The sequence below is a fragment of the Entelurus aequoreus genome, linkage group LG11 (genome assembly GCF_033978785.1).
Source record: "Entelurus aequoreus isolate RoL-2023_Sb linkage group LG11, RoL_Eaeq_v1.1, whole genome shotgun sequence".
Classification (NCBI taxonomy): Eukaryota; Metazoa; Chordata; class Actinopteri; order Syngnathiformes; family Syngnathidae; genus Entelurus; species Entelurus aequoreus.
This window is the reverse complement of record NC_084741.1, coordinates 41,429,764-41,443,680: the sequence shown is the minus strand read 5'-3', so window position 1 is coordinate 41,443,680 and position 13,917 is coordinate 41,429,764. Positions and strand designations below refer to the sequence as shown.

The window sequence follows — 13,917 nt, the reverse complement described above, 5'->3', positions numbered from 1 at the left end:
ACAATTAAATTTTGAAAATGTATATTTTTTTATGTATACAATAGGGCTGCAACAACTAATCGATTATAAAAATAGTTGGCGATTTAATTTTGGCATCAATTCGTTGGATCTATGCTATGCGCATGCGCAGAGGCTACTTTTTTAAATTTTTATAAACCTTTATATTGCAACATTTACAAACAGCTGAGAAACAATAATCAAAATAAGTATGGTGCCAGTATTCTGTTTTTTTCCAATAAAATACTGGAAAGGATAGCAATGTAGTTTGTCTCTTTTATCCGATTATTAATCGATTAATCAAAGTAATAATCGACAGATTAATCGATTATCAAATTAGTTGTTAGTTGCAGCCCTTGTATAAATGTTTTATTTAAAAAAAAAAGTTAATCCACATGCTGCTAATTTTTATGTAACTTTTGTTGTCCAGTTGCCAGTCGGGTGGCACGCAGGTGTGTAAGGAATCTGATCTCATCGTTCTCTCAAAAGAGCCGTTCAAAAGACTACTCGTTGGCGAACGTCCCAGCTGTACTCTCATCCATGCGAGCCCTGTCGTGATGCGAGGGCAACGCGGCAAACGATGTAATAATCGGATTATTTCGCTAAGTCTGGCGAGCCTCTGCTTTGCTGGAGTCGCAGACCACATGACCGCGCGGCGTCTCTCCTGCCGCCGCTGGCGTCGGCCGTGTCCTCGCGGGGGTCAAGCCAGTGTGCCTGTCGATGGAGGTCGTGTGTTCCGAAATGCCCTCGTCTGCTGCCCGGCGGCATCTGGCACCTACGCAGCACATTAGCGCGGGGGAAGGGTGGCCCCCGTGGAATAAATAATGAGATGAGATGGCGTCTTAACCCGGGAGAGACTGCTGGGACGGCAAATGAGGACATTCTGCATATTTGGTTCGTTGTTCGCTTACATACTCCCACTAGTACCCCCGGGACCGATTTGGGCCCACTGACTGGAACTAAACCAAAGAAATGTCATTTTAAAAATTCCATTCTATTACGAGGTGTGTGGTATAGGAGCTGAAAAAAGTCTGATTATAGTATATCAGTCATTCTCAAACAAGTCTACCAAAGACTCCATTAAATATCCCAACACAGTGTTACTGTTCAAACGGTGTCATGTTTCAGTGGCCACAAATATTAAAGACTTGCTGAATAAAAACTCTGCCTCGTTTTTAATGAACACTTAGGCCTACTGCGCTACTGTATTTTAATGGTGGTACTTGGAGATGCAAGTTGTTTTTTCTGAGGTGGTACTCGGTGACAAAAGTTTGAGAACCATATGAAAAGAACAGGTGTCAAACTGGTCTTCATTGAGAGCCAAATGGCGGTTATGTTTGACCTCAGAGGGGCGCAGCTAACAGTCAATATTATAAATGTTTGATATAAAATAAGTGAAATGTTTAAACAAAACATTTAACATCATTTACTTTTTAAGACATTGGGGGAAGCCACCCAAATTCCACATTTTGTTCTTAATCGACTTTTTCTCACCTTCATCAAAATGCTAGAACTCACAACTTTCTTTGGCCCCACTTATTTAAAAAAATAAGTCCAAAGACTGAGTTGCTGACATACAGGATTCTTTGTTTGACCGCTTGATTATGAAACTTTCAGTCAAAGTGAGGGACTACTTTTCAACTTACATTTTTACTATCAACGTATTACATTTTTATTCTCAGCATATTACTTTTTTTTATTAACTTATTACAGTTTTACTATCAACTTTGTACGTTTGTACTATCAACTTATTACTTTTCCTATTAACTTATGACAGTTTTACTATTAACTTATTACTTTTTCTTATTACAGTTTTACTATTTTCTTATTAACTTATGATAGTTTACTATTAATTTATGACAGTTTTACTATTAACTTATGACAGTTTTACTATTAACTTAATGTTTGTACTATCAACTTATTACTTTTTCTTATTAATTTATGACAGTTTTACTATTAACTGATGACAGTTTTACTATCAACTCATTACATTTGTGCTATCAACGTAATATGTTTGTGCTATCAACTTATTTTTTCGTATTAACTTATGACAGTTTCATTATTAACTCAGTACAAATGTAAGTTAGTAAGAAAAATGTAATCTTCACTTAATACATTTTTACTATGAACTCATAATTTTACTATTACATTTGTACTACCAATATAGTATCGTATAACTTTTTTACAATGAACTTATTACAATTTACTATCAATGTATTACATTTGAATTCACAACTTACTAATTTATTACATTTCTTTATCAACTTATTAATTTTACTATTAACATTCCATGTTTACTATCAACTTATTAATATCTTACATTTTATTATCAACTTAATTTATTATTTTTACTATTAACATTACATTTTTACTATCAACTTAGTAATTAATTACATTTTATTATCAACTTAACTTATTTTTACTTTTAACATTGCATTGTTACTATCAATTTATTAAATTTTTACCATCAACTCAATTTATTACATTTTACTATCAACTTTACATTTGTATTCTCAACTTACTAATTTATAAAAAAATTCACTATTAACTTGATACATTTTTTACTATTAATTAGGGCTGGACGATTTATCGAATATACTCAATATATCGCGGGTTTGTCTCTGCGATGTAGAAAATGACTATGGTGAGTATTCGAGAATAAGTTCTCACGCAGTTGCTTTTAGCTGGACATTAAACTACAGGCTCTTCTCTCTCATGTCTCTCCTTCTCACAGAGACATAAAACAAGCGCACCTTCTTACATACGTCACATACTGTCACGCGTGCAACGTCATACACCCTCGCCCAGCAGAGAGGTAGCAGAATGGGTAACGTTAGCTTTGGTGCAAGCGGAGTGATAATACGAGAGAGAGAAGATGCGAATCTGGTAACAAATGAAGGAATAATTAATTCCCAAGAAAAACAGCACGGGGTCCATCGTCTGGCGGTGGTTTGGCTTCAAGCTGGAAGATGTTGAACAGACAACTGTAATATGTCAAGTATGCGGCAAAAGCGTTGCTACAAAAAGTAGCAGCTCTACTAATTTGTAGCATCATTTGAAAAGTCACCCGCTAGATAATAATAATAATAATACCTGGGATTTATATAGCGCTTTTCTAAGTACCCAAAGTCGCTTTACATGTTAAAAACCCATCATTCATTCACACCTGGTGGTGGTAAGCTACTTTCATAGCCACAGCTGCCCTGGGGTAGACTGACGAAGAATGAAGAATGCTTGAAACTCTGCATGTCGACATCTCGGCCGGTGCCACACCAACAAAATGCCAAAGCAACTATTTCCACATCAACACCGTATGAAAAAAATAGTCAACAACGTAAGGAAATAACGTCCGCAGTAACCTACCACATAGCGAAAGACATACACTATTTGATTTCCTATTATGCAGCTCATTTTTATTGTATAGTTTTTTAAATATCTTGTGTGACATATGTTTTAAAATATTGTAGTGGCGTTCTGGACAAAAAGTGCACTTTAATTTAGTGTTGTTTTGATTTGTCATCTTAGTGACATCATTCACAAAAGTGCACTATTTGTTTAAAACAATTGTAGTGGCGTTCTGTACAAAAAGTACTTTAAATTTAGTGTTGTATTGATATGTCATCTTAGTGACATCATGCACAAAATGTCTCTGACAATCTTGCACTTTCTGTTTTGAAATGACATGAATGTTTGTGCCACTGCTTATTAACTGTTTAATAAATACAGTTTTGGTCAATTAGCTTAATTGTGATTTCCCTCTCTGCTTGAAAGTTTAAAATGAGCATATATTAATGCAGTATGAATAAGAATGTTTTAATGTAGACACATAGAATCATCATACTGCTGTGATTATATGCATCAAGTGTTCATTCAAGGCTAAGGCAAAATATGGAGATATATATCGTGTATATCACATGGCCTAAAAATATCGAGATATTAATAAAAGGCCATATCGTCCAGCCCTACTATTAATACATTTTTGTTGTCAAATCATTAACTTATTAAATTTTACTATCAACTTATTAAATGTTTCCTATCAACTTATTACATTTTTACCATCAACTTACTAACTTATTACATTTGTGGTATACTTTAATGGCCGCCAGTGTTTTGAGGTCTGAGGGTAAAAAGAGGAACTTGATATAGAATGTGACCTTTTACAAGATGTAACATTTACGAGTTGACGCTTGCTGGTGCGATGGTTGCACGCCACACCTTGGGCCCACCAGCATCTGAGCCGATAGTGTTGACGCTTTCCACACTCGAGAGGAAGTTCTTTCATTAGCGAAAAACACCAACATGGAAAGGTAGTATCAGACGCGACAACACATGTGTAAAGGTCATCTCTGTGTGTGTGTGTGTGTGTGTGTGTGTGTTGGAAGCAATTGTCTGTCTCACAGCTTTGATGAGGAATGATCTGTTCCAGGGTCAAGCTGTCTTCATCAAACATTTTCTAAACATTTAAAAGTCATGAAAGAAAATTAAACTTTTATGACACAAAACACTCAAATCAAAGGAATGCAGTAGTTTTTTATATGCTGCTTTATTATGTGGCCTTTGTTTAGCAGTACATGCAACCCTTTTCCCCGATTGGCTTGCGTGACACAAGAATGTTCAGAAGATTAAAAATCCTTAAAGGGGAAGTGCACCTTTTTAAAAAATTGCCTATGGTTCACAATCATGAAAGACATGACTGGTGGATTTTTTTGACTGCATTCTAACTCGTAAATAAACTTTACAGCGGAGCCGATGGGAGGTCCTCTTTAAGCCCATACAATCCAATAAATAGACATCCAAAAAACCGCCAACAATACTGCATTTACATTTTGTGACTTAAATATTAACCAAATATTAGTGGTATTGTTATTATAAGTGCTAACGCAGACAAACTTATAGCGGCACCGTGATCACTACCTTGCCTTTGTTTACTCCTCGCTTCCTCGATCATCAAACTTTGTTGTAAATCATAGATCATGCCTCTCACCTGGATAGTAGGAGGATGAGGATGTATTCCGAAAAGTTGGTACACTTTGACAGCCAATTAAGACCCGAAAATGGTGAGAATGACACAAAAAGACGCTTGGATCCATCACCCTTTGCGAGGATTATAATAATGAATCCTTCATCTAAATGGGAATATATGAACACCATAGCAGTCGGCATCCAAATGACAGCAGACGTTGTACAGTAAGTGGTGTTTTATCATGTTTGTTGGCTCTCATATAGTCTGCAGTGTAATACTCAGTAATGAAGGGAAAAAAAAGCAAACATTGATGTTTTTTGGAAATTAATGTGCCACATTTGCTTAAAATAATCAAAATACATGAATATTAAATGTTATTATAAATGTTCTACATTACATATACACTTACATCATGTATATAAAACCTTAATGGGGGTGCGTGGATGCTTTTTTTAAGGGCTTTGTAGGCAGAATTGAGCGACTCATAGGCTCCATTGTAAGCTGACTTTTGATCGCATTTATTTACTATTTAGGATGCAATAAAAAAAACGTTCTTGTCTTTCATAAAGATTGTGAATGATAGGTAAAATTCCAAAAGTCCTAGCGCGACACTTGGAAAGAGTTTAATGACTTTTGAAAATGCTCTTCAATTATTTATTGTGTAGTTATGATAGATACTATTTCATGATGTCCCCTTTAAGCAGGCCTTGGACCCCCAAACTGAGGAAACTTGGACCCCCGACTTGCATAATAACACTTAGTTTTGAATGAAACTGGTCCTAAAGGTACCTTATTAATACTAATTTATTCAAAGAATACAGGATAGCAACACCATTAACTAGCTGGCAACTACTGTGCTAATCACTAGCAGGAATATCACAATAATATAAATGTTTTTAGTTTAGTGTCATGAAACTACACCGCTCACAGCCACTAGGAGGTCAAGGAACTTTTGTCAGCAAGTCAGCCATCTAGTGATATGCCAAATTATAGCGTAATTAAATGTTCAATGTTATTGTTCAAACTGTAATGTTACAGTGGCCAAAAATGTTCAATATACTTGCTAAATAAAACAGTTGCCTTGTTTTTAATGAATACTTAGGCCTACTATAGTAGTGTATTTTAATATAGGTGATTATGGTGGTACTTGGAGAGCCATGTGTTGGAACCACTGATCCTAGCAGCACCCATGAAACACATTTAGTACCCAAGATACCAGATTCAGCCTAATGGGTACCATAAGAGAAATTAATTATAATTTTGATACTATTAACTAATAATATAGTTTGTCGTCTACAAAACAACTGACTCAAAGTTTTGTGTTTGATTATATGTTTTTTTTAAACAAAAAACTAGTACACGGACGTGCTCATGTTAATGCAAAAATCAGAGTTCCCATGTTCGTGAACGCACCGCGCTATAAATGTGATTGGTAGAGAATGCGGAAGTATTGTTGGCAATAAAAGTGACTTCTGGACGCTACATTATTTTGAATCAACATTCACACAAATAACATTTTCATGTCTTAATACGATGTATATGTATCATCTATACATAGTCCGCAATTTGTGTTATTTCATGCTCCGTTTTAGTTGATCATGATTAATGTGTGAGAAAACCTTTTTTAAAAATTTTATAAACCTTTATTTATAAACTGCCATATTTACAAATAATCGAGAAATAATATTCTAAATAAGTACAAAAACAGTACAAATCAACGCCAGTGGGTTGTAAACTCAATAAACTGACTAAAATAGAATGCTCTATATATATATATATATATATATATATATATATATATATATATATATATATATATACAGTAAATAATTTAAGTTTGGAACACAGCATCATTGTTTTCATGTGTGCACAACAATCAAGTTCATCCCGCACAGCGATGATGTCAGTGACGTTATCGTTCGTGTTTTTCCGGGGGGACTCGGACATGCACGAGTCAGCGAGGCGGGAAAGAAACCAAAAAAGAAAATGGCTCCGGACACTGCAACAAGCGAAGACATCAAAAGCGTAAGAACATTTCACCCTAAACACGTCAAATACACAAAAATATTTTGAAAAGCGGACCTTACTTGTCATAGGAGTCCGCCTGGTATGTAGGAGCATCCCTAACAGAGGCGTATTAGACATCTGAAGGACGTGATTTCCAACTCTTAAACTTGTTAGCTAGCAATCTAATTAGCTTTAATTCATTTTAGCCAAAGTCCGCTAGCTAACATTGTTTATATATCTGTGTCGTTTTTTTGTTTAAAAAACAATTATTTAAATTGATGTATTGGCTTGGTTACAGCCGGCAGTGGCTGGCAGACCAGGTGTGTTTTGTACATGAGTGTGGGCAAACAGTGGCAAATAACACTGGTCTAGATATTTGATGTGACTGTGTAAATAAATATATTGTATGTTTAATCAGGCACAATTTGAGTAAAACGTCCACCCAAAAGAGACTTGTTTAATTATGGTTGGAAAGGTTTCCGTCATACAAAATTCAACATTCACAAACAATTGACAGTTTCATCATTTACATAAAATTAAACATTTTACGCAAATACTTACAGAATAAAACAAGAAACAAAATTATGTGACGGTTGTCCCCTCATTATTATTATTTAATCATTCATTTTAATACAAAGAAACATGAATTGATTAACGTGGACCCCGACTTAAACAAGTTGAAAAACTTATTCGGGTCTTACCAGTTAGTGGTCAATTGTACAGACTACTGTACTGTGCAATCTACGAATAAAAAGTCTCAATCAATGAGGTACAAAAGTAGGTTTTAGAACAGCTCCACTTTGACACAGTGGCCAAACAGTGTAATTACAGATGTAGAGTATACAGAACAGAAAGATAGTCGGGTCTTCTTTCAATTAATGAGATTTTTTTTTAACAGTAAGTGCCATCCATTTTGGTTTACAATATTCATGTAAACAATACAAATATTAAATAAAACCTTAATGTATTCACATTGCTACAAGTATTAGTACTAAATATAGTCCTTAGAGGTACAATATGGCTTCCTACAGTTTCAATAAGAAACACCTGCTGGGAGATTATGGCAAGAATGTAAGATTGTCAAGAAAGTATGGTTGTTACTCTCAAATATTTCTCCACTTTGTACTCCAAAATGTATCCAAACAATTGACACAGAATTTCTGGTAGATACAAGCTGCTGGCATCACATGACTGCTTGGTCTTCCCACTCAGCGACACCTGTGTGCAACTACACAACCAGTAGTGTATTTTAAGGGTGTATTAGTAGAGAAATACCCGACACAGCAGTTTTACGTTGGTTAGAAAGGTCCAATTGTCAATTCCGATTATTTTTCGATGGAACAAGAAGGGATGAGGACGTTTAGGGTCAAGTTTGTGTCTTAGTCGAGCATGTTTCCGTGCATGAGCGGGATAACGTAGACTGAAATGTCGTCTCCGGAGCCCACCCTGTCGCTGGAGATCCTCCAGCCTTGATCCCTGAGCACGCCACGAGCTCTCATGACCAACTCCTGGGCGGCCATCGTGTACCTGACGGGACGGAAGACGGTCAGAACGACAGCAGCAAGAACTATCTGGCTCCCAACCAAGGCGGACGCTTCCCTCTCCTCTCCCTTAGCTTACCTGTGTTTGCTTCTTTGTCTCGTCTTAACCTTCTTGTTGCCTAGTTTTTCCAAATCTAAACATGGAATCGATCAACTGGTCTCCCGACAAGAAAGTCAGACTCAGGGGAACCTTTCTGCCCCGACGAAATGTTTGCTGCCGGATACACAACAGACGCATGGGAGAAGTGGAGGGTTGTGTGCCTGGCGATTCCTTCTGTTGAGGACATCGAAGTTGTCTACCTGTTCGCAACTACAACCGAGCATCTGCTGCTTGGATTCGACAAAATAGGAAGACAATGGTAGCTGCTCAAGGGACCCACAAGCTGCCTGTCATGCCGTAGACCAGGGGTTTCAAACTCCTTTTAGCTCAAGGGCCACACCGAGGAAAATCTATTTCCATGTGGGCCGGACTGGTAAAATCATGGCATAATAATTTAAAAATAAAGACAACTTTAAATTGTTTTGTTTTACTTTGGCCAAAAATAGAACAAGCACATTCTGAAAATGTACATTAATCCTCTTGGCAAAACACTTCTAGTTAGATGAAAATTCTGAGGAAAAAATTGGTGCAGTTTCAAAAACACAATGAACTTAGACTTTGTCTCAGTGTTTTTACAAAGCCATTCAACTTCAAGCACTTCCTGTTTAGCATTCTAATGTTGCCAGTTTGCCATTAAAGACGTGTTTGGAAAAGCAATCAAGTGTTTCCTCAAACTGCTGCATTGGTGAAATCCACAACTGCCACAACACATGAATTCATCACCATTCCAAATTACAATTATAATATAAACAAAACAATCATCAAAATTAAACCATAGCCAAAATTAAGGTAACATAACTATAAACTTAACCAATGTGAACATGCTAGATTCAAGCATAATGTAGAAACACACATTTTTACAATGGAGTGCAGGGTGCGCATCGTGCATTTAACCAATTGTGAGCGCTGCATGGAACTCTAACAAAAAGATGATGGTCAAGTTGACTTAAGTCTTTGCATCTTAGTTTTATTCGTCAAGTAGATAATTTACAATGAAAGAAGGTACTGTGCGTCGATACTGCATCAGTCTGCCGCCCTCTGCTGCCAGCCACAACAGGAGCAGCTGATAGCAGCAGCCAATCTTGAGGGCGCTTAAAGTCAGCTAACACGTCATCTTTAAACAGTGTCATGTGTAGGGATGATGTTCGAAACCGGTTCTCCCGATTGTTCGATAAGAAAAGAACAGATTCCATGGATTCGAATCCCTTTTTGAACAACGGTTCCCGTTATCGATGCCACTATAGTAAAGAAAAATATTTGGTTCTTTATTCAAATCTCTGGGAACGAATCCCTGTGACAGGTCACAGGAAATGACGTACCTCAGTCATTCGGCGGCAGATACAGAAGCAGCAACAACAATGGACCGGAAAAAACGCTCCAAGGCATGGCTTCACTTTACTATGAAATTCGACGAGGAAACGGCTATCTGCAATTATTGCCAGGCTTCGCTTTCCTGTAAGAGGAGCAGTACAACAAACATGTTGAAACATGTTCAGGCCGTACATAACCTAAAGGTTAGAGAAACGTGTCGTGTCTTCGACACGTGGAGAAGCAGCGACAGAGATGACGAAGCACGCCCCTCTTCCTCTGCTTCAACCTGCAGTCCCAGTGATAGTGCCGGTGAGTAACTAACGTTAACTGTTGCCGGTTAATTTCCATATATGCTCACTTGTAGCCTTTAGGCTAAAATAATGTTACCTATTATGTCAACCAGGACTGCAGTAATGTTAGCTAGACTAACGTTATGATAACGTTAATTGTATCTTGTAGCCTACACCGCTCCAGAGTTTGCAGGTCTGTCTAATAAACTAGTGCTTGCAAGATGTGAATTAAATAATGTTAACGTTATCCTATTTCAGATGATGACATTCATGACAGCCAGAGTGACCAGGGCAGTGTTTGCTCCGTAGCAGAGCGTTAACCCATTTACCATGGCGAGGTATAACGCAGAGAGCAGCAAGATGAGTGAGGAGGAGAGTAAATGATAAATAAATGATAAATGGGTTATACTTGTATAGCGCTTTTCTACCTTCAAGGTACTCAACAACATTAATCGCGAGCTAACGAGAATGATGGTGAAAAATCTCCTCCCCTTCAACTTGGTGAACACAGACGAATACAAGTAGGTTAATAATTGTATTTTGCTGACATGTAATGGAGCAAAAAGTAAACAAGACCATTACTCTGAGATTTGTTTCAAATGTAAAGTGCTGTACAATACAAATGAATGCAGGATTTTCCCTGCATGTATTTTTCTTAGGTGGCCCACTTAAAGAGGCACTAACAGTCAATATTTATTTATTTATTAAATTTTTGTTTTGGGTAACAATATTTATTTTATCTTATTTTTTTCTTAAAAAATAAAAGTGAGCTTTTGTTAAACCAAGTATTGTGTTTTTTTCCCATATACAACAACGTATCTGGATTCGATAAGACAATCGATAAGTAATCGGTTCGATAAGAGGATTCGATGATGGCATCGAAATCGATAATTTCTTAAAAAACATCCCTAGTCATGCGTGAAGTGGGTTACACTTGAATTGCTATTGTGACATCCAGTGGACACATTTAGAACTGCAGTTTATTTCATAAAAACATTGCAGCTTATTTTCATATTTAGCTAATTCAGCTTCAAACCTGTTCGCGGTCCTGATATGTTTGACACCCCTGCTGTTGGCACTCATACAGTGGCGATTTCAGAACTAAATCACAAACTGGATAACATCTCGGAGAAGCTTTCCTCTCTGTAAGGCGAAATTATGATCAATTTGAGGAACATAAATGGACAATTAGACTAGACAAATCTAATGAACCGCACCTAATTGTCCTAGCCTGCGCTGTAACAACACCCCGTTGCAAGTCTGGAGTTTGCACGTTGTTATGTGTGCTTATGTTTGCTGAGGTCACACTGCGCTCCTTACAGGAGCATTCTTTGGGAATTTTTTTTTCTTTCTCCCTCTTCCCATCTTTTCCGCCAAATAAACCTCTTGAATTGACACTCGCCTGTACGGATCGTCGGGGTCGCAGTTGGCCAGGAAGCAGGTGACGGACTCGGCCACTTCCTGGTTGGAGAGGACGTCCCACAGACCGTCGGTCCCTAGAACCAGGACGTCGTCCGCGCCGTGTTGGTACTGCGTCAGCGGGTACACTTGGACCTGAAGGGGGGTGCGTCTGATGAAGCAAACGGTTCGACTTGTGATGGCGTTGTTGTTGTTTACCTCTGGACAGCAGGAGAGGAAAGGCTTGATGAAGATGTCGGAGTCGTAGACTCTGAGGCTGTGGTCGCCAAGACCTCTGGTGACCGCGATGGTCGCTAGCACGCGGGCCTGAAGTGAGAATTTAACGTCAAGATACACTTTCTGGAATAATAGGTCTCAGAAATACAAACCATATAATAAAAATATTAATTATACCGTATTTTTCGGAGTATAAGTCGCTCCGGCCGAAAATGCATAACAAAGAAGGAAAAAAAACATATATAAGTCGCACTGGAGTATAAGTCGCATTTTTTGGGGAAATGTATTTGATAAAACCCAACACCAAGAATAGACATTTGAAAGGCAATTTAAAATAAAGAATAGTGAACAACAGGCTGAATAAGTGTACGTTATATGACGCATAAATAACCAACTGAGAACGTGCCTGGTATGTTAACGTAACATATTATGGTAAGAGTCATTCAAATAACTATAACATATAGAACATGCTATACGTTTACCAAACAATCTGTCACTCCTAATCGCTAAAGCCCATGAAATCTTATACGTCTAGTCTCTTACGTGAATGAGCTAAATAATAATATTTAATATTTTACGGTAATGTGTTAACAATTTCACACATAAGTCGCTCCTGAGTATAAGTCGCACCCCCGGCCAAACTATGAAAAAAACTGCGACTTATAGTCCGAAAAATACGGTAATTAGATGGATGTGAATGCTGTATATGCGGAACCTAAACAGAAATGCTAGTGGTTAGCATGTGTCAAGTACCAAGTTATGAGTCTTAAGATGTACGGCTGCAAAATTAGCTAAAAAATTTAGCATGCTGACAGTTAGCATATGTCACGTACCAAGTTTTATGACTGAGGTGTAAGGCAGAAAAAGTGGCTAAAAAAGTTATCACATGACATGTCACATACAAGTTTATATGAGGTGTATGGTGGAAAAAATGGCTAAAAAAGTTAGCATGTATGATGCACCAAGTTTTATGACTAAGATGTACGGCGGTTTGAAGTTAGCATGCTAACAGTTATCATGTGTTATGTACCAAGTTATGACCCTGAGGTGTGCGGCGGCAACATTGAAGTTAGCATGCTAACAGTTAGCATGTGTTATAAACCAAGATATATGATTTTAAGGTGTACGGCCGCAAATTTAAGTTAGCATGCTAACAGTTAGCATGTGTTATGTACCAAGTTATATGATTTTAAGGTGTATGGCGGCAAAATTGAAGTTAGCATGCTAACAATTAGCGTGTGTTATGTACCAAGCATAGTTGCCAACCCTCCCGATTTTCCCGGGAGACTCCCGAATTTCAGTGCCAAACCCGAAAATCTCCTGGGGCAACCATTCTCCCGAATTTCAGCCAGACAACAATATTGGGGGCGTGCCTTAAAGGCACTGCCTTTAGCGTTGTCTCTAACCTGAAAAGGAGACTATTATATATGTGTCCGTTATCCATAGGTTTATCTATAACCCATAAAGTAGGCAGGCACGGAGCTATTGCTCAGCGTGTGTTTATTCCAGCCGGCACGTTAATACACTGACACATAACATCCGGATTCCTATCATGCATTGCTTCAAAACAACGGCAAGTAGTAATGTCCAAAAACAACAGACGAAGCAGAAGACCGAAGAAGAGACATGGCGACGACGAGTAAGAAGAAGAAATACGCTTGCAAGTTCCAAAATGATTGGAAAAAATAATTTCAGTTCATCCAGTACAGCTCGAAGGGGAAGGGGTATGCTGCCTGCACATTTTGGAGATCAGACTTTTATGTGTGTGTATATGTGTAAATAAATGAACACTGAAATTCAAGTAATTATTTTATATATATATATATATATATATATATATATATATATATATATATATATATATATATATATATATATATATATATATATATATATATATATATATATATATATAACATTTAATAAATATATATATAGCTAGAATTCACTGAAAGTCATTTATATATATATATATATATATATATATATATATATATATATATATATATATATATATATATATATATATATATATATATATATATATATATATATATATATATATATATATAT

General features: G+C 37.0%; 1 protein-coding gene and 1 long non-coding RNA gene across 6 annotated transcripts in view; one reads left to right on the top strand and one right to left on the bottom strand.

The window, feature by feature from the left end:
* The first annotated feature begins 6,752 nt into the window (after positions 1 to 6,752).
* The window catches only part of LOC133660121 (uncharacterized), a 57,353-nt gene continuing 50,188 nt past the window's right edge, over positions 6,753 to 13,917 (top strand). The window contains exon 1 of the long non-coding RNA XR_009827774.1: positions 6,753 to 6,985. This is a non-coding gene — a long non-coding RNA (uncharacterized LOC133660121). The remainder of the gene's footprint in view (positions 6,986 to 13,917) is intronic.
* Positions 7,387 to 13,917, bottom strand: part of LOC133660120 (protein phosphatase 1H-like) — a 163,618-nt gene continuing 157,087 nt past the window's right edge. For 2 of the 5 annotated variants that reach the window (XM_062063283.1, XM_062063281.1), the window contains 3 exons: positions 11,827 to 11,934; positions 11,612 to 11,763; positions 7,387 to 8,494 (listed from right to left, as the gene is read on the bottom strand). In XM_062063283.1, the coding sequence (XP_061919267.1) occupies positions 8,347 to 8,494; positions 11,612 to 11,763; positions 11,827 to 11,934 (408 nt within the window). In that variant the 3' untranslated portion in view covers positions 7,387 to 8,346. Of the gene's footprint in view, positions 8,783 to 11,611; positions 11,764 to 11,826; positions 11,935 to 13,917 lie in introns of all 5 variants that reach the window. The other 3 variants (XR_009827773.1, XM_062063280.1, XM_062063282.1) reach the window with 3 other exon arrangements.